The following is a 26,152-nucleotide window of genomic DNA, read 5'->3' on the forward strand; positions in this document are numbered from 1 at the left end:
TACACTGGTGAATGCAGACATTATTCTAGCTGAGGAGCTGAACTTATTCTAGGCACAGTTTAGTGTCAATGGTAACAACGGCAACTTGCCAGATAACATTGGAATGGCTGATGGATCTGTTATGACCTTTTTCTGTGTCTGAGCATAGTGTGAGGAGAACACGGATTTGTGTGAACACCAGGAAAGCTTTAGGCCCTGATGGTATAACAGGTTGTGTGCTGAAGGTCTGTGCTAACTCGCTAGACTCTGGGTTCATGACTATATTTAACACATATCTGATCCAGACTGTAGTCCACACTTGATTCAAAAGGCTCACTATTGTCCCTGTACCTAAGAAAACCACTCTATCCAGTGTGAATGACTACCAGCTTGTAGCTCTTACCTTAGTAGTTGCAAAATGCTTTGAATGTCTGATTAAGGACCATGTCTGTTCCTGCCTTCCCAAATACATGGAACTACTTTAATTGGCATATCGGGCAAACCGATCCACAGATGATCACATTTTCCAGATATTACACTCTACTCTTTATCACTTGGACACTGTTAATAAAAGCCCATGTAAGGCTATTGGTTATTGACTTTAACTCAGCCTTCAAAACAACTGTTGACACCATACTAGCAACAATATTACAGAATTTGGGTGTTAGCTCCACTTTATGCACATGGATCCTGGACTTTTTTGTCTACTAGACCCTAAATGGTTAGGGTGTGAAAACACACCCATAACTCCATTACCTTGAACATCAGCACCCTTCAGGGATGTGTTCCTAGCTCCCTGCTGTATTCACTATACACATCTAACTGTGTAACCAGGTGCAGCTCAGACACAGCTGTGGTGGGCCTCATTAGCTACAATTAGAAGCCCTACCTAGACAAATGTGTTCATAAACATGAGCAAAACAAAAGAGGTCATAGTGGATTTCAGCAGGTAGAACAAGAAGCAAAGACCTGAGTACAAACCTCTGTTCCTTAATGGTACTGTAGTGGAAGGGTTGTGTGTTTCAAATACCTAGGAATCAACATCAAGAGTGACTTAATGTAGTTCGCACACAGAGGCATTCCAGTGAGAAAGAAATTTATCATCTCAGACAACCAAAGAAATTCAGAATGTTAAAAAATTGTCTTGAAGTTCTTTTACCATGTGGCCGTTGAAAGCATACTGACAGGATGCATCAATGCCTGGTCTGGTAATGGCTCAAGAAAAATAACTCTGCCAAGAGTTGTGTCCTTGGTAGAGCACATCATGGGGATATCACTACCATCCCTACAGGATCCATATGCGGAAATGTGTATAGATAGCCAGGATCATGAAGGACTCCTCTCACCTTTTCTACAGCCAGTTTAAAAGAGTTAGATGTGGTACCTGCTACATGATTAAGAACAGAAAGACTGAGAAAGATCTTCATTTTCCAGGCGATAAAAATAACATGTTTATCATGTCAGGAATTCCTCAAAATTATAAAAATAGTCAATCTATTATTTATATTTAAGTTTTTATTATTTAATAATAAAATTATTATTTTAACAGTTATTATACTTCTAATATGTTTATGTGTCACACAATTACAATTATTTGAGTATTTTAATCTGTACTTTTTTAATATTTATTTTTAATGTATACTTTTTAATTTTATTGCACAGTACAGGATTTCTTCCCTGAGTTTTACTTCACTATGTACATGTAGTGTGTATATGTGACCAATAAAATGTAAATCTACAATTTAAATTTTCTTTTACCATTAAGTTGTAAATTGACCAACTATTTTAGACTAAAAGCACCACAAATTCCTTGTATAACAAAGCAGGTGCATTAAAGTTATAAATTATTGGTGTAATATAGAAAGAACATACAAATATATTTGGGTTGCAAATTATTAATTCACAAGGGAGCAAACTTTCAATGTAAATTACCACAGTATATTAGTTAATTTGCTTTAATGGTCCTGTAAATTCCTGTGAAAATTAGTTCCTTTATAGTTCATCATAGTTCATGTGAGCAAAATTTAAAAACAAAACTCAATATAAGCAGTCTGCAGTTTCGGAGAAATGATGACCCTTTTCCCCAGGACAGGTTTTAACCAGCTTCATAGGTTCTATTCAAGGATGATTGGAAGAAATGCCAAAAACACCTTTACAGCTGTTACCTGTAACCTCTTAACTGTCTCACTTTCCATATTGTACTTCGCATATTCAGCCCTAGGGACCTCTAATGGCAGGGTGTTTCACTGACTGGGGCTGTCATTACTTCAGAAGCTTTACTTTAACCCAGTTTACCACTACTAGAGGGCTTCTAAATATTGTCCCTTGGAGCTTAGTTCACTAGTAACTTTCATTTAAACATATTTGCATCAAAACAAAAAAAGGCAAATATAAGCATTACAAAGAATTATTTAACCTTGGTGGTTTAATGCACTCTACATTCAGTACCAGAACATAATTCCCAGATGGTCCAATTACTTACTTTGTAGATATAAATTACAAGTCCTAATCGAAAAATGAAAATAAAAACATTTCTTGTCAGAGACTTAGCTCCTTTCCAAGTTTTCAGCAGATAAGTTATAACAAGTAGAAAGCTTAATTAAAGTATCCATTTCAGTCAGAGAAAAAGCTCAAGGAAATCAAATACATTTTAAAGTACCTTTAAAAACATGAAATTATTTCAACATATCTAATTGGCATTTTCAGGCATTTACAATACATTTTAAAATATCTAAAATACGTTTGCAAATATTTCAAAATAATGTCTTGCTCAAATACATTTCAAGATATCTTAAAATAGACAGTAATCCCAATTAAATAGTAGGGAATTTTACTGAAAGTAGTTTTGAAATGTCATGTAATGCATTTCAGAGATCTTAAAATGCATTCATGGTAATTTTGAGATAATAAATGTATTTGCGATATCTTAAAATATGTTTGAGATATCTCCAGGAATATGCTGTATTTTGAGATATCGAAAACAGTTTGATATTTTAAAAGTATACTGCACTTTAAGATATCTGAAATTAATTTTGAGATTATCTGTAGATATTAATTTGGCATGCCATAAAATTTAAATGAGACAAGGGATCATTTTTAGGAAGGAAGAATGCCATGTATATTATTTGAGGTGAGTGAATATGTAGTTGTATATTTTTATATGAAAGAAGCCATATGTTCACATATTTTAGCATTTTCTGTTTAGACCCATATCCCACAACTAACTCAAATTGCTTTGTGTTACACTGTCACTTTATAAAGCAATTTCAGATCAAACTGCTGAGGCTTTAGCAAGAAAGAAGATTTGGGAAAAACTGAAAATAAACAGATGAGCTCAACATTGTAACTTTCAATAATACTTTCATTGTAAATGAACAAATATTGTAAGCTAAAAATGTATATGCCACCGATTTTCTTATAGAGATATGTATATTTTATATTTTGTTTATAGTATATCCATGTATATTACCATCCCACAATCCTAGATTAGACTAGGCATGTTGAAACTGGTGCAGGTTTTGCAGTGCAGCCTGACTGCTTCAGAGTCCTGCATTCAAATGTTGACAGTTATGCTGTCTTTGTGGAGCTGGCACATTCTTGAAGTGTCCAAGGGTATTTTTCTAGATAATCTGTTCATTTTTATATCCCAGACATATGCAGCTTAAATTATTTGATTGCTCTAAACCTGGACGGTATCCTATCCAGGATTAGTTTTGGTCTTTCATTTTCTACTTATGTCAAAACAGGCTTCAGTAGATTGATGTTGTTTTAAAATTTAAGATCATAGGAGCAATGTTGACAAGAATATGCCTTTCTGTCCAGCATAGCTCATCCCTCCCTATTCAACAAAGGTCTGCAAAATAACAATCAGCAAGCTGAAATTGGAAGGCTGCCGGTTCGAATCCCATAAATGCCAAAAGGAACTCTGCTCTGTTGGGCCCTTGAGCAAGGCCCTTAACCTACAATTGCTGAGCGCTTTGAGTAGTGAGGAACGCGCTATATAAATGCAAATAATTTATTTATAAAGAACTTATTACTACCTGTAATCTGGTTCTACTGTATATACCACTCTTGATAAGAGGATTTTTCATATTTATTTGATTTTAGTTGCAGCTATATTATCATTCATTACTGTTTTATTTATTTTTTACAGTATAATTGGGAGTATCTCCGTTATTTCTGTTTCCCTGGTAAAGAAGAAGTACTTTGATGATCAGGTAACGGACATTATTTTCCATGTAAACATGTTAAAATGGATCAGATGTTTAATAAGCTATAATTAATTCAATAGGATGTCAGTAGCCCTATTGTGTTAGTCTGAATTTTAAAGTTTAAAATTTTTGTTTTGTTTATTTTTGCAATTTTTAAGGTTTGGTTTACTGGATATACAATTTAAATAGATTGTTATTTTCATGGGAATTGTTACATATGCATTATTTTCACTTTTACTTTAAAACTTTTGTAAAAATAATACTTGTCCTTTAAAAGCCTGTACAGCAGCTGTCCTTTTGCCACTTCGCGTCTCTGCCGCTCACATTGTGAATGGGGGCAGACTGAACGCACACTGAGGAGAAGCGGTTGGATCATCTGCTGGTTTGCTACTACTGCTGCTGGCGAGCTACGTGTTCTGCTTGTCGCTTGTCGTTATTTTAAGAGCTGGGAGCACATGAAGTGTGTCTGCCAAAAGCATTCCAACAACTGCTAGGTTAGATGTCAGTGAACTTGCCTTAAATGTTGTCTCCCTGCCTTGTCTCACGTGACGTTAAAGTGTCTCTTGCGGAATGTCAAATTGTCTTCCGAGAAGATCACTTCTCGTCTCCCTAGTCTCCATCCCAAGATTTTTTTTTTTATAATAGAGAGATATACAAAATATTGGCTCTTTTTAGGGGCTCTTCAACCTTACAACTTCTGCTCACTTTGTGGGATAGGCTAATTGGCAGCTCTGTTAGCCCATTGCAAGTGTTTAGGGTTATGTTTGTGTGAGTGTACCCTGAAATCAACTGAAACGTCATTTTGGGCACCAGCACCCTACCACCTTGGACTGGTTAAGAAAATGGATGGAGGAATTTCTTAGCTGAGTGTGTGTTGCTAATGTTTCTTGAGCACATCTTTTGAAATTAGTGTACGTTATTTGTAGATATGTTAACTGTTATTTGCAAGTAGACAAACAAAAACATACTTAATCGTTAATGAAATGATGATGAAGTAGAGAAGAACATTACATATTACAATAAGAAAGCAGATTACTTTAATAAGTAGTGACTCAATATTACAATAATCACATGATTAGTATGGGGTGTTATTCATGCTGTTGTAAATGACTATAATATTTACAATACAAAGTGTAACATTAACAGGTTAACAGAAGATATTGGATAAGAAGGGAAATGCAGGGCACATGTAAGTCAGTATGTGTGAAGTGTGCCCTTCAGGTAATGTAGTATACTGATGTCTATAATAATTGTTGGAAAACGCAATTTGTTGCATAAACGTTATTGTCCGCGAAAATATTCCCGTGTGTAACCCGCAAGTACCTGTACATTTGACATGGGTTGTGATGTAACTCTGGAAAATGTAGTGTACAGTTGGCCATGGGTTTAACCAGGGCCTAGCAAATAAACTCTGATGTTATTAAACATTTGTCCTTGTGACTTGGTGATAGTCATACAATTTGCTAAACGGAGGGGGAAATGCCTACACCATAATATAAATGGAATTTCTTGATCTGAGTTGTCAGTGTTTATGGAATCCCTGTAGTTTTTCCGTTGTAATGTTTCTTGTTGTCTGGCAGTTTGCTGCTGCTCTTCAGAAAGGTTGTGTGTGTAATTCGTTTTTCATTCACTGTGTAGGTGCAAGACATGCTGCCGCTGATCTTTGGATAATGTCGCTCTGTGGTTTGTCATATGTTGTGTTTGTTGTTCTGAAGCATCTTGCCTGTGCTGGTTGGTCTGGCATGATGTAGATGTTTCTGCTTCTTTGCGTTGGTCTGAGTATGTAGGCCGGGAAGACCGTTTCTGTTGGTCGCAGCTAGGTTGAATGTGCCTTTTCATTTTAACAGGAGGCTTACGTTGAAATGAAGGAAAAAGGAGGCGTAAAATGGTAGTGTCACATAGACTTATCTTGCTCAACTGGAAGAATGCTAACTCACCTCTTTTAAGTCAGTGGGTAACTGATGTTATATATTATCTGAAATTAGAAGAAAACAAAATCTCACTTGGAGGGTCAGTACAAAACTTTTTCAAAACGTAGCAGGATCTACTGAATAACATGTTAGAATAAGCATTTAAATTGAGGAAGTGGATTCTCTCCCCTCTTTTTTTATTCCATTTTATTCATTCATTTATTTACATGTTTTTACTATTAAAGTTTTACTCAGCTGGCCTAGCTCCCTCTCTCATGGGTGGGGGTTGAAACCTAGTTTCAAACCTAGTTTTGTTAAACTTGAATTGCTTGTGTTCAATGTTATTTGATTTTAACAAAATGAATAAAATGTTAATGAAAAATAAAATGGTAGTGTCATAATGCAGTTTCAGTGAGTAACAAAGGCGTGAGGCTTGTCTTGCAGTGAAGAGGAGGTGTAAAATGGTAGTGTCATAGATAGATAGATAGATAGATACTTTATTAATCTCATAATGCAGTTCAGTCAGTAAAAAAGTATGCACCGAATAAACAGTCAAATTCCACAATCAATAATTGGTCACAGTGAATAATTGAGGTCTTGAAGAGAAGCCTAAGGCCAAAACTCTGCCAGGAGCACAGATTCCTTGCTATTGTTGTGGAGGGATATAGTAGTTGTGGCAATCGTTGTTATATCAAGCACTAGCAAAATACCCACGCTTCGCAGCGGAGAAGTAGTGTGTTAAAGAAGTAATGAAAAAGAAAAGGAAACATTTTGAAAATAACGTAACATGATTGTCAATGTAATTGTTTTGTCACTGTTATGCTTATACATATATACATATATATGTATATACATATATACATATATATATATATATATATATATATATATATATATATATATATATACACACACACACACACATACTATATATATATATATATATACCCTTTGTGGTGCGAGCAGCTGTTGCTGGGGGTGCCAGAATCCATCGAGGAAGAAAAATGAAAAACATTATTTGTACAAAATCTTAATTTATCTATCCATTCCTAAATAATTAAATGAGTAGGCTATTTCGTATCAGTGCAATACGCTGCTTGTTAAAACGGATGACTTTCGCTCTTATGTGCACTTAGTGCTGAGTGGGTATTATGAACTATCGTATCTGTTCAAGTTCTATTTAAATTTTAAATATAAGTAATTTTTATTTAGTCGACAGAAATATGTTTGGTAGGAATGTAAGTTTAAATTTAGTCATCATTGCATAAATTTTTCTTCACCATAAAAATTTTAAAGACTAAATTCAACTTACATTCCTATCAAAGATATTTCTGTCGACTAAATGTAACCTACTGATATCCAAATAGAACTTGAAAAGGTATATTTTTTTCAAATCTGATCGTGCATTTTAGATCGACTTGACGCGCACTATCGAGCCTGCGTGCTATTGTGCTCTCGCCTGCCTGCCTCAATAAGTCACCGTCGCTTAGCTCCTACTTTTTTACTGTATGGCTTTACCAAAACAATTATTGATGGCGAACAAAGTTTCCATTATTCATAAAGCTTCAATTGGTGATCTGTTTTTCTGCGTTAACCTCATATTTTTTTTCATACTACTGCTCAAACCAACGGGGTGCGATATCGGGATCGTCCGTCACAGGGGGTGCAAGGGTAAAATGAATCGGGAAGCGCTGATATATATATGTATGTGTGTGTGTATATATAATATATATAAGATAACTCCTGTAACCACAATAAATGCCTTTATTGAATAGACAAACCAGGGGTGAACAAGTTCCTTTCTACTGCAGCCACAGCCGCGACACACATAAAAAACATCAATAATAACTCATAAACTTGCAATATTATTTAGGAAAATCACAACATTTTACTCACCAAAAATTCGGATTATTTGTAAACAAAATCCATCCTGCTCTCTTTCCTCAAAAACAGTTCAATTACTCTGTCATAGGGATTATCCGTGCGCTTCAGTTCCATCAAAAAGTCCCTTTCTATCGCCATCGAAGCTAATGCTGAAAGTCGAACCTGCCCTGTCGTATTTCTGGCATAAGTTTTAATTCGCTTTAGGGCTGAAAATGTCCGCTCGACAGAAGCAGTGTACACGGGAATGGTCACTGCCAAATATACCAATGTGAACAGCTGCCCCATGCTCTCATTCAGATTTTTCTGATGAAGGAAGTCAAGGAGATCAGTGGGAGATTTCCATGCAAAATCATCCATGGCATACATTACAGTCAGCTCTGTTTTTAGCCAAGACAGATCAAAAACCACTCCGTGGCTCTTGTGTTAAACTGGAGAAGGCTGGATGCGTGAAATTTTTCTTGTATTCCCAAAACTTCTGGGGCTTGAGGAGCACGACAAACATCAGGTTTTCGTGGTCTTGAAATCTGGTCTGTGTCTGGCAAATAATATTGTCCAGAATCCTGCCATGGAGTTGGCCGTAGTGCGCGCGAGGATCTTGCGCGAGGATCGCTTTGCGGTGCGTTCAGTGGCCTCGTAGAGTTCGTCATATCGGCTTCTATCCAATCAATGGGTCTGAATCCGGTGACGTTGCCGTATGCTTGCTAGAGGGCCCTACTGACACCAACTCAAAATCTGATTGGTTGAAGCAACAGGTTAATCGACATTTATTCTGTGTTAGAGTGCCTGCTCAATGGATTGTGAAGGCCTCTCTGCCTGGCAACAAATGATGGCTGAAATGAGATTGGTTAAATACTTTAATACGAAAATACATGCCTGGAAGCAGCATAACCATCGGAAAAGCTATGAAAGGAAGCGGACAGACTATTTGGAATTATTTAATAAAGTATTCATGGACAAAATATAATTAACATCAGTTTGTGATTCCGATATTTTTTAGGCCAGCAGAGAAGGCATGGCTTTGCCAGGTCTTTAGCATCGAGGCTTTATACCCTGCGTCTTCTAATTAAAGTTGTATCTCGCGAATATCTCATGCGATCTTGCGATGTCCACGGCTTTATTTAATTTTAGCTCAGATCCGGCACTTAAAAGTTTCTCTCGCACTTTCGCTGAGGGAGGGTTTCCGCAGTAGCTGCACTTATGAATATGCTAAGCACAGTCCTTCACCCACGAATATTTACCTTATACAGGCAGGCACTCAATTACGTGGGAGGCGTGATGATGCGAGACGCAACTCCGCCTCACATGGCCACCGAGCTGCAGTCTATTACTGTATATGGACGAAAGTAGGTTCCAGTTATGACCGTTACGCGTAGAATTTCAAAATTAAACCTGCCCAACTTTTGTAAGTAAGCTGTAAGGAAAGAGCCTGCCAAATTTCAGTCTTCTTACCTACACGGGAAGTTGGAGAATTAGTGATGAGTGAGTCAGTGAGTGAGTGAGTGAGTCTTTGCATTGCCTTTTATTAGTATGGATGGACGGACACAAGTGAAATAATATAATGATATTATATGAGCAAAACAAAAAAAAAACAGAGTTTTTAGATGCAAATAATGTTAGGGCCAGAGGACATGACATGAGTTAGAGACATGTACACTATATCCGGTATATTGGGTAAGACAGCCTGCATTGCCCTCCACAGTATGATTCTGTGGTGCTGGGATGGTATAGGAACACCTAAAGCTCCTATATGGAGCTCTACAGTATAACTTTATTAGGCTGCATAATTACATTTGGTACCATAGAAGTACTTCCCAGGGTTTAACAGGAAGGAAAGGTGTACCAGTCATAGAGAGATATCAGGGCTGTTTTTTAAATTAAATTACCCACCTAGCTCCTTCATCTTTTTATAATAAAGGTATATTTTTGCTTATTCTTCCTGTTCAGTTTCCTGTTGGGTTGGAGGTGGGATTGTGGGTGACTGTTCTGGCAATATTTTACGAAAGATAGAAATCAATACTTGACAGAGTACCAATCCATCACATGGCACACTTATGAACACACCCCACACTGGCTCATAGATATCCAAATTAGTGTTGTCAGTTATCCATTTAATTGTTTCATTTTAATTATCTTCATTTCTGAAAGAAGAGTTACAGCTTTAAATCAATTCAGTTTTGAAAAGGTAAAAAATAATTGATCTTTTCAGCACGACTGTTCTTCCTCACCTAACCACTGTTGTGTGTTTCCCCAGGTTCGCCCACTAGTCCAGCTTACTTTGGCAGACTTTCTTGCTGCAGCACTACTTTTTTCAACAACTGTTATAGAACTATTACCTGCTGAAGGCTTCCTTAATGCCTATGTTTTCTGCCACTATGGAATGGGACTGGCCTTGGTAGGTATTGGCTAAGATGTTTAAATATTCCTCCATTTCAATTCTATTTTTATGTGTGTAATCTGTAACAATAAAGTGTAACAAAATTAATTGTGCTTTTTGACTTAACATTTTGACTGAAAATTGGGTAGAATTAAATACAAAAATAAAACCATGTACTTGATGTCTTTTAGCAATGAGAACATTTTGTGAATGCTAATACAGTACAGTATGCATTATGCCTGCATGTTTAAAAATTACTGTATATCCATTCATTTCCTAAACTCTTGCCCTTGTTCTTGTAGATATGGATATTTTTCTAGGTTTTGCAGTTTCCTCATAAATCTCAAAGAGTTGTGTATGTTTGCTTGGTATGTCAAACATGGCCTGGTGTGAGTTAGTGTGTGTGTTTAAGTGACTATACAACCCCAGGATATATTATGGATCAAGTGGAGTTAAAAAAAATAATTGATTTATAAATTGCTGAAACCTCTTTTCCAAGATTTGTACAAACTGCATGTGTAATTCCCTTGTTAATGTGCAGCAGGGCCATTGTTACCTTATGTCTGTACACTAAACTATACAGGTTAAGAACACACTTGGCGAAGAGGTGTAAATATCATTCCTTCAGGTTTCTTATAACATTGATGAATTCAGTAGACATTTCTTTGCTCATGTTTTTAGAGGTTCTGAGTAATTTTAAATTTTTAAAAAGCACATCTTTTCTGTGTTGCAGTCGTTCTACTGTGTCTCATTCCTTCTGGTCATGATTTATGCTTATGAAGTGAAACTGACAGTTCAGGGATGGAGGGAGACGTCCAATCCTAATTTACAGGTTTGGCAGTTTATTCTTCTTGGAATACAGTATGTGTCTAAACTACTATACATACTCTGCCATTTATTGTTCAGTGTTTTTAACTCATTGTATAAGAAGGGTTTGTGATGGATTCAACAGTCACACAAATGCTCAGTTAAGTATCTGCTTAAAATTCAGCATTTCTACAGGGTTAACATTTGGATGTTTATTTTGAGACATTCTCTAACCCTCCGTTTCTTCTTTCTGAATTATTCTTTTGTGGATCTGATTGAGAGTTGCAGGTCATTGGTCTTATTGCAACGTATAACACTAATAGACAGATGGATTTACATTCTCTTCAGGTACTCTTTGGTTCAATGTTTCAGTGATTGACTTCATTATGCCTGGAAATAGCTTTTAAACCCTGCCCAAAATTTGTGGTAAATAATAATTTAAACTCACAGTTGGGTTAGTTAGCAGCCACTATTGTCATAGTACTTAAGGCTGAATTTGAGTATGGGCTAGGGGGTTTTCCCTGTAAAATGTTCATGTTTTCTTCATGTTCAAATGATTTTTCCTTTGGGAGTCTGGTCTCAAAGATTTCAAAGATATAATGGTGCTCTGAGTTGGCTGGCAATTCTAAATTGCCTCGCTCGACATACTGTAAGTAAGTATGGGTGATTGTGTGTGTACTTCAATGAACTAGCATTCCATCCATATTACATTTCTGCACCATGCTAATTCTTGTTTTAGCTTACCAACTTTCTGCTTAGTTATTTAGGTTTATTTTTTCAGAACATCCATATTCTTGAATCACGAGCCTTCATTTTAGAATTATTGAAAATCAAATGTGAATATGTATTAATTTACAGAAATTTCAGAATTTGTTTAATTGTATTTAAATAGTGAATAATAAATACACATGGGTGGAAATGGAGGCAAGCTAGATGTAGATGTAGAAACGTTTCTGTTTCTTTGAGAATTTATTTTCAGCATCTTTTACTTGTATATTAAAGTAGAATAAAGGTGAACACAGTAGTTTAATGGTTAACATGTAATTTATTGCATTTACAATTATAAAAAAAACTATAACTGCAGATTTGTATATATTCAAGCAAATTTTCAAAATGAAACATTCTGATCTCAATTATTAGCAGATAGCACTACTTCAAACATAAGGATTTATCTCACAAGGATTCACTCAGAGCTAAATTAACGCAGTGTACCACTGTACTTTATGTGTAAAGTATATATCGCACCTGTGTATTCTTAGATTGTTGAAATGATCAAAATTAATTTCTAGATTAGTTGTATAGATTTAGTGTAGATAGATTTGCTCTTACGATTATGAATACATTTTAAATTTCAGTGAGATAAAGAAAGAATGAAACATTGCAATATACCGTGAAGTTGAATTGCAGTACTTAATAAAAAATACAATATCACCATATTTTCACTTGTATATTGGGATGACATTGTATTGTGGGGTTCCTAGCATTTTCCACCCCAGACCTGAACCTTTGGGTTCACTCTTGCTACTTCTCATATGTCAAAGACATGTGTGTTTAATAATTCATTTAGATCTGGTATCTTTTCTTATACAGAATGGAACTCACTGTAAAATAAAGAGAGAGCACCTGTATCTTCTGTACTTTCTGGCCTGGTGAGTTCTTTTACATACATTAAATCCCTTCTATAACTTTATATTCATATCCTTTTCAATTTTGCTTCAAATGTACACTTTAATATTTCATGTGTCACTCTCAAGTAATTTCCTTGAGGGACCTGTGACCTTTGTTTCAACTTACTGTAATCTTTACTATTCAAAATATTTGCTTTTGGAGAAGAGCTAGCTGAGGATGCCAGTCATTTTTTTTGATTCTCAAGTGATTTCTTTTTGTTATGGATCTTTTCTTTGGCTTAATCTGTTATGAGGTAGAAGATATTTTATTAATCTAATTAATTTTGACATAACCTGTTGTTAGCAATGCCCAGCTGAGAAGTAAATGTTTGTTTTGTCAAATGGCTTTTTGTGTTTCTTCTCCTGTTCATCTCTGCCTTTATGGTTTGTTAAATAAAATCATTACTTTGAATTATTTTTTTGGAGCAGCTGAGCAATTTAATATGCTGTACTTGGATTAGAGTATTAGTCTTTTGGCACTACATTATAACACTGATACTTGAGTGAGAAATAATTTTTTATTTTATTTCTGAAGAAAAATATATTTTTCTAAACTTTGCATGTTTTTTATTTAACCTCCTTAGCATTGCATTTTATACCAAAAAAACATGTAAAAAGCGTTGCATTTTTTTGGCATGTAAAATTACATTTTTATTAAATCTTAAAAGTATAATAATGATACAAATAATAGTAATGATGAATAAAATGAATAATATGAAATGAACAATAATAACAGTAATAATAATAATATTACTAATGATGCGAAAACAGTATACAATCTCAAAATGAGTCCTTTGTGTGGTAAATCTTAAAGCACGGTGGAAGACACGTTCCAACTTTAAAGTCGGGACAATAATAGTGTACTTCTTTTCGGAGTTTCTTTCCAGATTTATCTGTCTTTGAATAGCACACTTTGCAGGTATGAGTTGGATTCTGATTTTTTTTTTTCTGTTGGAGGTATATAATCAATAAAATGTCTACCAATAAGACACTCTGGATTGATCTGCGATATGCTGGGTATCTTTAGCGGTAGTGTGGATGGTAGATGTGTGGCAATGATTTGTTTTACAAGCTGGCATGTAAAGTTTGCTTGAGATACAGTTTTGCCAGCTTCTTATTTGTACAACACAGATGCATTCCAAATTAACTTTTCCACCAGATGACGAAATATCTTTTGTATTTCGTTTGTTGCCTCCACATAACGTTGTTAAAAGTCCATTCTTGATCCACACAATTTATGTTGTCCATCGTGGTATTGTAGTTGACCATAGCACAATGCTTTGTAACCTGCTTGTTGCCTTTTGCCTATACAGTGACTGTAGCTGCATTATGTACAGTGCTAAGAAGACAAACATCTTTCTTGTCCTTCAATTTCAGGACAAGCATTTTACCCTTTTGCCAAGCTGCTAGCGCACCTTGCTGTAATTTAGCTCTGCCACAGTCTTTAGCCAAACGGTTAGGACACACTGTTCCATATGCATCAGTCTTTCTTTGCATCAAGATGACAAATAGCTCTGGTGAAGTATAAAAATTGTCCATGCCTACATAGTAACCTTGATCCAGCAGAGCACCTATCAAAGTCAGCACTGATGACATAGCAATGTGTACTGATTGTATTTTGGATCAAACATTGTCCTCCTTCCCTGTGTACAGAACCAAATTCAAAATGTATACCATTTTCTTCATTTTGGGTGCTGGATGGGTATTCTCATTAAAGTCTTCATTGTTGGTAAAGTGCAGATATTTCACAATTAGTGAAAATCTACACTCGGACATAATTTCTCCAAAGAGTGGCAGCACTGACAGCATTTTTACAGCCTGAGTGATTCTCGGTTCTAATGCTTATACAAGACTAATGTGTACAGTTGCCCGAGTGACACTCTGGACTAATGCTTTTAGCATGATTTTCACAGCCTGAGTAACTCTCCGGTCTAACACTAAGGAGGTTAATCAACATGAATTATTTATTGATCTCTATTTATTGATTTAGTCCTCAGAAGTACAATAAAGCATGTATCAAATTTTAATTCCATGTAAATGATCTTGCCATATTTTGTGTATTAATTATAACCAATAGGTTTGCAAAATCCTATAACAACTTATTCACCTTTGAGACCTGAAATGCCAATGTTGTGATGGTTGAGATAGCAAGCATTCTGATGAACTGGGATGCTACAATCACTTGTTTTAAGAAAAGCAACTCGCCACATCTCTTTTAATTAGGTCTTACCTTAAATCTCCTGTTTATTATAGCAAAGTCGAACTTCATGGCTTCTACTGTATCCATTTATGTATTAAAGAAATATTAAAATCACAACATACTTACAGTATATATAGCAGGAATCTTGCCAAATTCAGAATCTGAGAGTAGTAATTGCTATTTGGAAGGCATTTTACACCTTATGAATACAGCATGGCTTGAGAAAATTATATGCTAAGGGGTTGATGTAACATTTATTCCTATGAAATTCCTTGGTGAATCACTACTGCCTATCCACTATTTGAGCAGTATTATATAACAACTGAACAAGTTTCATTAAAAAGGTTAGATCAGTGGGGTTTATATACAGTAGGCCACTTTTTATTTGTTTTCTGGGATGTAAATTCATTTTATGATATTTAATGCTGTGAATCAAGTCTGTTATCATAGTGGCATAATAAGGTATTAGCCAGTTCTAAATGCATTCAGAACACCCAGAAATAAAAGCACAAGTTTACTTTTTCTTTGTATTCTCAGGTCTGTACCAGTGGTGGCGTTTATTGTTAATGTAATTACCATATTGAATTCTGCTACAGAAATAATTCCAAATCACTTAAATGAAAAATTTGCACTTGGAATAAATAAAATGTCAGTTAATGAGGACTACAGTTTCTTCTGCTCCAGGTAATTTTGTTTAACAATCTTACTATGTATGGTTTTATTCTTGAGAATGGTACATATAAACAATTCTGTTTTGGATGGTGGAGAAATTAAAATGACATGAATAATAAACTTTCTGTAGTACATTATCTACGTGACAGAGGCAAGCGTCCCTCAGAAAGGTCAAAATCTAACTTTAAGGAACAGCTCTCTAATATTTTAAGGAATCTCAGTGTAATCAGATTTTAATTTACTGGTTAGATGGTATTTCATATTGCCCCTCAACCCTGAATTAGAGTAAGTGATTTTGAGATTTTATTATGTATTTAATGTTGAATAACTCAAAAGTTGTTTATTATAGTTCCTTGCAAAGGGCACTAACCTCCTAATGTACTTAGAACTATAGATGTTCAGAATATAAACAATGATAGCTCACTCTCATGTTTCATTTGGATGCTTTGTAAAGACTTTGATTAAATCTAAGTGCCATTTTGTGATACCCATTATTTGGTCAATCTTATTTTATAAATATCTGAATTTAGTTCCTGCCATGATAGGGCACCTAATAAGAAATTTAATCAAAGTATAAAAGAACTGACAGTTTGCTGAAAGCATTTGCACCAACCTGCATTATGCATATTTACTGTAAATCAGTAATCCAAGCATGCAAACAAGTCAAATAAACTATACATAGAAAGAAAGCAATATTTAAAACACACAAACCATCCTTCAGTCCATTCATGCACCTGCATTTTCAACAAAGGGGTGTTAAAAACCAGAAAACAGGACCTGTCCTACCAATATTGCACACATAAAGTATAGTCTGTTGCAGCATAAACACAAAATATACATCCTTCTCTGTTGTATTCTACCCAGTGTGTTACTTAGTTGAGTATACAAATAAGTGGGTTTGAAGAATGGAAAGTTATTTGTTATATGGCATTGTAAAGATGGTCTCTACAAACAGTGCTACTGTATGCAGAGTAAAGGTTTATTACCACTACAGAAGCATTTACTGCTTCTACTAAGTGATGTTCTTGTATTTCAGGTCAGGAAAAAGAGAATTCTTACATTACACTTGTGTACAGAAGCCATGGTGGAAATGGTTTTCATAATAAATTTGTTTGTCAACAGGTGCATTTTTTTGATCCACATGCCTAGTGATATATGTGAAGCAGTAAGTACAAATGTCTCTTTGCTACTGCTAAATACAGTATGTTAAAAATGTTGCTTTGAACTATTTACATTGATATACATTGATACAAGGCTTAAGGGGATTTGTAATACCTCCACTAGTCAGCCAGGTTCTGATTGCAGTGCAAGGACATAAGATGAGAGCAGACCATTTAGACTAGCACTGCTGGTTAATTGCTAATGATTTCTAATGAAATAATATAAAGCTAGGTTCAATTACACTGCTAATGATGGTAATTGGATCTGAGGATTTATATATAACCATGTATCTTCCAGTGAGGGACTGTTACTCTGTGGTCTACATTTTATTTTGAAAAGTTCTGCTTGGTCAGGTTATGTGTGTTTTTTTGCAAACTCTATTACATGATGTATAGCAATTATCCATCCATCCATTATCCAACCCGCTATATCCTAACTATAGGGTCACGGGGGTCTGCTAGATTGATATATCATTTGACATGATTATCAGGCCAGTTTTTAAACAGTGTGTTTTACCATGAAACTCAGGTTGGTGTCAGCCTTGCATGACTGAAGACTTATCTCATTTTGAGGTGAATTATTCTATTTCTATTCTTATTCTTAAGGTGCTACTCAGAAGATGAATACCACATTTGCCTAACATGTTTAGATGGGTTCAGTGTCTGTTGTATTTTAACATTTGGTCTAATTTAAAAGAAAAACATTTTTTATCTCCATTCAATTTCTATACATGCACGTGAAGTATGCAAATTTTTGTAAGACACAAAACTCACAAATTTGGTGTTTTGTACAATGAACTTTCATTTTCACAATATCAGTGTGATTTCATTTGCTGCAGACATTTGCTTTGTCAAATTAAGCTGTAGTACTAGGGTGTTGTATCATTTTCGCCATTATGAATGTAGTGAAAAGTCAAGCAAAATTACTCCTTTTATTGGCCAACTAAAAAGATTACAATATGCAAGCTTTCAAGGCAACTCAGGCACCTTCTTCAGGCAAGATGTAACACAGAAACTGGAGTTCCCTGTGTTTATATACACACTAGGACAAATAACAACATTGGAAAACATTTAAGTGAGACATCTTAAATGTAAAAAATTAGTAGACCTCTTCAGGCTAAGATTCATTTAGCAAGAGAGAAGAACAATGTATGGTCAAGATCTTTGGATATGATAACTGTCAAATTAAGCTGAAAGTAGTATTTTTATTAATAGAAAACAAACACAGATCTTCCTGATCAACTTATGATTGCGGCCAACAGAACACCAGACTAACCTTTTAAACACAATTGTTTCAACAAAAATTTACTGAGTATGTTCAATTCAAAGCAGTAATATAAATCTGTTTGTCAGATGTATGTTTTGTTCTGACAACAAAACAAAGCTACACATTATTATTTTATCACATCTTTATAGGATAATCTTTCCTATGGAGTGATACCTGTTTCCTTCAGAGTTCACAGCAACTTGTGTTGGTAGTTTTAATATAACCAAAAAGCCAGTTAAGAAATACCAATTGGAACTGTTCAAGGGATGGGGGTGGCATAAAAGGAGTTTGGAAGTAAAATGTATGCCTGTAGCCATTTATTACAGATTTGTCTTCAACCTAAAATATATGGAAATACATATCTAGAATATGAAAACAAAATGGAAAAAAATCATACACCTACACTTCCCCTAGCCTTCCTTCAGTAATCTAGATTCTTCCTATGAAAGAAGTTAAATGTATGCATTTGAGCTACCCACTTTAAAGACAATGGCTATTTACTGCTTAAGAGGAAAGTAAAAGATCATTCTGATTGCCCTTATTAAAACCTGCAGTTCAAATGAGCCATTTCTAAGCAGCAGAGAATGGAACTAAGATGATAAATGCATCTGTACAGCTGATTAACTTACAATGTCATTTGACAGCAAAGTAAAAAGAAATGAGTATAAGTAGCTGCCCTGAGCAGGTATGAAAGAAGCAGGAGCTTGACATACAATATACAAGACATTGGGATATCATAGAAAATTCTATAATAGTAGAAGTCAGAAGTAGAAGTTTTCCATTAACTAATAGTTCCATCACACTGTTTAGGGAATTCTGGCTTGATTGCACACTGGTTACAGTCTGCATGCCCATTTGCAGACTGTTGTAGGTTAGACTGAATGATGAATGTACATTGTGTCAGTATAAGTGTAGCTGAGGGTGTAATCCCATTGTAGCTTTTTGCTGACTTCCTGCAGTTCAGTAATTTATGTACTGTACTGGGGCAAAAAAGTATTTAGTCAGCCACCAATTGTGCAAGTTCTCCCACTTAAAAAGATGAAAGAGGCCTGTAATTTGCATCATAGGTATACCTCAACTATGAGAGACAAAATGAGAAATAAAAATCCAGAAAATCAAATTGTCTGATTTTTAAAGAATTTATTTGCAAATTATGGTGGAAAATAAGTATTTGGTCACCTACAAACAAGCAAGATTTCTGGCTCTCACAGACCTGTAACTCCTCTGTCCTCCACTCGTTACCTGTATTAATGGCACCTTTTGAGCTCATTATCAATATAAAAGACACCTGTCCACAACCTCAAACAGTCACACACAATACTCCACTATGGCCAAGACCAAAGAGCTGCCAAAGGACACCAGAAACAAAATTGTAGACCTGCACCAGGCTGGGAAGACTGAATCTGCAATAGGTAAGCAGCTTGGTGTGAAAAAATCAACTGTGGGAGCAATTATTAGAAAATGGAAGACACACAAGACCACTGATAATCTCCCTCGATCTGGGGCTCCACGCAAGATCTCACCCCGTGGGGTCAAAATAATCACAAGAACGGTGAGCAAAAATCCTAGAACCACACGGGGGGACCTAGTGAATGACCTGCAGAGAGCTGGGACCAAAGTAACAAAGGCTACCATCAGTAACACACTACGCTGCCAGGGACTCAAATCCTGCAGTGCCAGACGTGTTCCCCTGCTTAAGCCAGTACATGTGCAGGCCTGTCTGAAGTTTGCTGGAGAGCATTTGGATGATCCAGAAGAGGATTGGGAGAATGTCATATGGTCAGATGAAACCAAAATAGAACTTTTTGGTAAAAACTCTACTCGTCGTGTTTGGAGGAGAAAGAATGCTGAGTTGCATCCAAAGAACACCATACCTACTGTAAAGCATGGGGGTGGAAACATCATGCTTTGGGGCTCTTTTTCTGCAAAGGGTCCAGGACGACTGATCCGTGTAAAGGAAAGAATGAATGGGATCATGTATCGTCAGATTTTGAGTGAAAACCTCCTTCCATCAGCAAGGGCATTGAAGATGAAATGTGGCTGGGTCTTTCAGCATGACAATGATCCCAAACACACCGCCCAGGTAACAAAGGAGTGGCTTCGTAAGAAGCATTTCAAGGTCTTGGATTGGCCTAGACAGTCTCCAGATCTCAACCCCATAGAAAATCTTTGGAGGGAGTTGAAAGTCCGTGTTGCCCAGCGACAGCCCCAAAACATCACTGCTCTAGAGGAGATCTGCATGGAGGAATGGGCCAAAATACCAGCAACAGTGTGTGAAAACCTTGTGAAGACTTACAGAAAACGTTTGACCTCTGTCATTGCCAACAAAGGGTATATAACAAAGTATTGAGATGAACAGGTAACAGGTGGAGGACAGAGGACCCTCTTACAGAAGAAGTTACAGGTCTGTGAGAGCCAGAAATCTTGCTTGTTTGTAGGTGACCAAATACTTATTTTTCACTATAATTTGCAAATAAATTCTTCAAAAATCAGACAATGTGATTTTCTGGATTTTTTTCTCATTTTGTCTCTCATAGTTGAGGTATACCTATGATGAAAATTACAGGCCTCTCTCATCTTTTTAAGTGGGAGAACTTGCACAATTGGTGGCTGACTAAATACTTTTTTGCCCCACTGTATGATTAAGTATAGTCACAGTGTTCCTATTGAATATATGCAATAGATAGTGAAATAAATTGGATATATATATATATATATATGTATATAGTGAGATTGGCGATTGGTTGGCGCCAACCTGACACAGACTGACACCAGAGGCACAGGCAAAACAAAAAGATTTATTTATTTATTATGAACCCCACAGGCACAACACAGTCCCAAAATACAAAGAAAAATCACCCCAAATCAAACTCTTCTTTCCACTCCTCCATGGGCAGCTTCGTCCTCCACCTCCTGACTCTGGTGCCCTGAGGCAGGCTCCTCTTAAAGCCCACCTGGAAGTGCTGCAGGTGCTCGTTGACCTACTTCTGGATGCACTTCTGGGTGTGGCTGCGCTCCCTCCCAGATGGGCTCATTAATTAAGCCGTGCAACTCTATGCAGCTCCCCCTAGAGGAGGCCACGGAGCCCATCCAAGATGAGCTCCGGTGTTCCACGAAAGTGGCCACCCGACGCAACCCATGGGGGCTGCCAACAAAGGTTCCGAGGGTCTTAGCATGGCTCCCATGGCTGCTCACCCAGATCTAGTGACAACGGGGCGTCCCGGCCGGGCATGGGTCCCGGCCGTCTGCCACTATATATATATATAGTGATAGACCCCTGGGCCTCAGCCAGCCCCAGACCCCAACATGAACACACCAATAGATTCATAGGTTCTTTTTTCCATAATCCCTCTCCTCTGACCACCACACTGCCCTCCTTCAGTTGAGTGTTCCTTCTGGATCTGATCCCCTTCTCCTCCCCGTTTGACAGACATCTTTCAAAATTGGTGAAGGTGTAAAAAATCATTATATTTTGTAAAAATGGCTTAAGTACAGTTAGCAGCAATATGTGTGCAATCACAAGAAGTGAATCATTACACAGAAACATTCTCAACATCAAAGTTGCTTTAAGTTTTAAGGTACTATTGGCAACAGTTGCATGCTATTTTGCATATATTTTTTTAATAAAATGTTTGATTGTAGCGTGTTTAACAAAACAAGTGTCTGAGCAATTTAAAGCACTAATGACAATTAAAAATATACTCAACTGCAAATATACCATATTAAATCTTTAACAAAATGAGAAAATGTAGAATATCCTCTCTGCAATTTTGTGTGTGTTTATTTATGACACAATCTTTTGACTCTCACAGCCTGCCAGTCTACAATTTTAACAATGTGATTTATAAGTCACTTTTGGATAAAACCATTAGTTAAATTTATAAACTCAGACCAGTAGTGGATCTCTGGAAAATTACTGTAGATTGTGATTTATAATAAAGCTTATGAATAAATGACAACAATTTTTAAACCGTATGTATAAGTTTGAAAAAAGATATCTTCTTGTTGCAGCATGAAGATATATGGAAGAGAGACCTAGTGATGAAAATCTTGTTCTTCCTCTACGTATTTGCAGTGGTGACCTGTTCTGTGGTAAAGAAAAATATCAATAGAGATTGTAATTAAATTGGTCGTAGGGGTAATTTCATTGTTTAATACCAAGAATGTACTCTATGGTTGGGGTTTCACATTCTCTCTATGATTTGTATGGGTTTTTACAATTAAACATACTATTTAAAAAGGGGACACCACAGCATATCTCCAGCTAAATATTTTTAAATGGAATTACACTTGCGCTTATCACTGTCCACTGACAACCAAGTGACAGATTAGTAGATCCTGCCAGATTATCTTGGTCTCTTTTTTTTTCTTTCTAAGTAAAAGGATAAGTACAAACAGGACTTGCTGTTCAGCTTTTAGCCCTTTGCTTACAATTTATCACTCTGATTCTGTCTTGCTCTGCTGCCAGTGGAGGTGCCATTCAAAAGGAACACAAGTGACAGGTCCTATAATACCCAACACACTACTGTGAATTTTATGTAAAGCAACAAATATTGGAATACATACCCACATGGTAGGTGCAGAAGAATTTACAGAGAAATCTCTTTTTTTTCTGAGTTTTATGCACAATGAAATTTGTAGATATGATAGGGCATTTTGTAGTGGGGAGGGGTTCCCCTCTGAGTTTCAAACACAGTGAAACTCATGCATTTGATACTGCAACAGGAAAAGGAGGAACTAAGTGGGAGATGAAAGTACACAACAAGCACAGCCAGTAATACTGTGATGGCTTATGGGTAGTCTGAACACACTTGGTGCAGCACTCTGCTCTTAGTCTAGTTTAAGCCAAATAATAATAATAAGTTACATTTATTGAGTGACTTTCACAAACCAAAGGTCGCTTTACATAAAGAGTAAAAAAAAAAAAAATTACACAGGTGACAAAAGTTCGTAGAAGAGGAACATTTTCAGTTGAGATTTAAAAGTGCAGAAAGAGGAGCAATTTCAGAGAAACTGAGGAAGAGAGTTCCAGAGTTAACGGGCTGTAGCACTGAAGGACCTGCCTCCCAGGGTGGAGGGTGCGTGAGACAGTAAGGAGATTACTGCTCAAGGACCTGAGAGAGCGACAAGGAGTGTATGGAGCTAGTAGCTGAGTGAGGTAGAGAGGGGCAAGGCTATGTAGGGCTTTGAAGGTGAGAAGTAGAATCTTGAATTTAATCCTTGATGGAACCGGTAACCAGTGCAGCTGGGAGAGAACAGGGGAGATGTGAGCAAAACACGGGTTGATGTGTGGGTGAGGACTCTAGCTGTGGAGTTCTGAATATATTGTAGCTTCTGTATAGATTTGGCAGTGAGGCCAATGAAGAGGGAATTACAGTAATCAATACCAGACATTATGAAACAATGAACCACAGTTTGAGCATCATTAAATGACAGAAATGGACGGAGGCAGGCAATGTTACGGAGATAATAGAATGAAATTTTGGAAAGAGACCTAATGTGTAGCTCAAAGTTAAGTGAGGAATCAAACAAACCACTAAGATTTCTGACAACAGGAGCAGGTTTGACAAGTGTACCATCAACAGAAATAGAGAAATTGGATGCCTTAGAAAGTTGGGATTTTGGACCTACCAGTAACACTTCAGTTTTATTGGCATTAAGTTTGAGAAAGTTATCTTCCATCCATAGCTTACGATCAGTGATGCAGTCAGTGAGTGTGCTGGGAGGGGAATCTGTATGGGAGTCAAATGCCAAGGTCAAATGTACATGGATGCTCCACTGCAGAATTGCACCATTGTTGAAAAGCGTGCTATAGTAATATTTTGTTGGGCAGATGGAGTGCAACCTGCTGAAATTCACAGAAGAAGGTTAGCTCAGTACAGATATGAAAGCAGCATGACTCGAAGAAAAGTTCATGAATAGGTAGAAAAGTTTAAATAGGGAAGAACAAGTTTAATCGATAAAGCTTGATCAGGTCGACCATCAACATTGCACACACAAGGCCACATTGACACGACAAATGCCTTAATCAGAACAGACAGATGCTGTTGCTGCACATGTGGATATCAGCTATGGATCTACACATGCGGTGCATGATGACTTGGGAAACGTACTGGTGTGAACAAGCCAACGTCCTTTAGTAAATTTCAGCAGGTTTCATTCCCTCTGCCCAAGGAAATCTCACTGTGGTATGTTGTTCAACAATAGTGCAATCCCGCAGTGGAGCATCCATGTTCATTTGACCATGGCATCAACTAGACTAAAGGCAGAGTGCTGCAGTTTACATTTTTAAACTACCCATAAGTCATCACAAACATGTTGTATTGCCTCAGCCTCCATCCTTTGTGGTTACTGCGTAATTTTCAATTGCCTTTACTTTTTGATATACCCTCATATCTCCCCAGTCTAGAGTAATGAGAGTCAAGAATTTATTTTTTTTTATTTAACTAAAATAAGGACATGATAAAAACACAAAGTAACAAAAGAAAGAAACAAAACAGAACCTTGCATCCCCAAATACACAGGCTTCTTTGCTCATGTTTGCCACTGTAGGTAGAGTGTGCGTCCCAACTTACTAAAATCTCAAGTACTGTGAAAGCACACATTCTCTCAGTTTCCTACCATGTCTCTTTCTCGGGCTCTGACCTGATTTCCTCCTCATTAAGAATGATTGAGTCCAAGTGACATTTCAAGTATAAACTCATCTAAATCCTAACAATGTGATCTTTTCAAGCCTATTTTAGAATCAGTTTTTGAATCAAGCTTCTGATTCACTTCTAGAATAAAAGACCACCAGGCAATGAATCCTTCTAGCATCCGTGCACTAATAAACCCTAAATAATCTTCAAAGCGCTGCATCTGTAAAGTTTCTTCCAAGCTGTCTTTTAAGCAGAAGTATCCTTCCTACCCTAGTTAGCTGCCACCTTCTCTCACTTTGGTTCACTCTGAGTATTTTTTTGGGGAATTGTTTACTTTAGAAGGGCCTTTTGCACCCTGGCAACATCTGACTACCCTCACTGCCATGCACAGGGACTGTCAGTTTGTCATTGGGGGTTACACTATTTATCAAGGCCCTAATATGCCTTACTTAAATCCAAAATGACACCTGGACACTGACAATCCCTTGCCATCTAGGCAGTTGCCTGTTGTATGCTTACATTTTTCAGTTGTAGTTCATGGTCAGTGACTTCAAGTGACTCTTTAATGGAGACAAGTGAATGAAAAAATGTTTACACTTTAATTCCTGCATTTCTAATCTGTTCATAGTGTGAACCACAATTATGTGGTATATGAAATGTGTCTTATTAAAAGCTAAAGTTTTTGTTTCAGCCTCCGCACATTAATATTTTTACTTAGAAGTTCAAAATGAATAACAGACCAGCAATGTGTCCTTGAGTGAGTTCTTAATGGCTACCTAGTGACCCTCAGTAATACTAAGCTTGGAAAATGGGGAGTTATACAAAAGCTGTATTCCTTATTTGAGTAATGTTTGCCATAAAATCATGCTCAAATATTTTATGGCAGGTGAGTAAAATAAGCAAGAAAAGACCAAAACTTAAAATTCAGGCCAAAGTGAAGGAAGTTGCTGCCTTCAGTCTCTGCTCAGGACTTTTTGAAATTCTTCTCTTTTTTTATTAAATCATGATGCTACCTTTTGGCTCTTAACAGAACTGTCCCCCTCCACCAGGTTGCATACTGCAAAGTCAATCTGTGGTGTCGACGCTACGAAGAAGATGGATTATTCTGTCTACGAGGAGATGGATTCAACAACAGAAACATAAAAGACATTTATTTGACTGTGAAGTTCATCTTCCTTGCATTTTTAATCTGCTGGACTCCAGGTTAGTACAGATGTTCACTAGAGTGGGTGCAGGGGATGTAGTTCTGCTATAGTGGCACTCAGGTGGAACTGCTGTAGGTGTTTTCATACTTTCATTTTCATTTGATAGATTCCAAAAAAATAGGAGCAATACCTTCCTGTGTAGTTCCAAACTGTAAAAGTCTACGTTCCCTTTTAGAAT

At 36.6% G+C, this 26,152-nt stretch overlaps 1 protein-coding gene across 1 annotated transcript in view; it reads left to right on the forward strand.

Annotated features, from left to right (window-relative positions):
- si:dkey-30c15.2 (uncharacterized protein LOC558938 homolog) overlaps positions 1–26,152 on the forward strand; it is a 48,084-nt gene that overhangs the window by 18,261 nt on the left and 3,671 nt on the right. The window contains exons 3-10 of the mRNA XM_039761529.1: positions 4,133–4,196; positions 10,236–10,376; positions 11,092–11,190; positions 12,756–12,814; positions 15,570–15,716; positions 16,827–16,869; positions 22,143–22,223; positions 25,819–25,972. Coding sequence (XP_039617463.1) covers positions 4,133–4,196; positions 10,236–10,376; positions 11,092–11,190; positions 12,756–12,814; positions 15,570–15,716; positions 16,827–16,869; positions 22,143–22,223; positions 25,819–25,972 — 788 coding nt within the window. The remainder of the gene's footprint in view (positions 1–4,132; positions 4,197–10,235; positions 10,377–11,091; positions 11,191–12,755; positions 12,815–15,569; positions 15,717–16,826; positions 16,870–22,142; positions 22,224–25,818; positions 25,973–26,152) is intronic.

Source organism: Polypterus senegalus, chromosome 8, assembly GCF_016835505.1.
Source record: "Polypterus senegalus isolate Bchr_013 chromosome 8, ASM1683550v1, whole genome shotgun sequence".
NCBI classification, from domain to species: Eukaryota; Metazoa; Chordata; class Cladistia; order Polypteriformes; family Polypteridae; genus Polypterus; species Polypterus senegalus.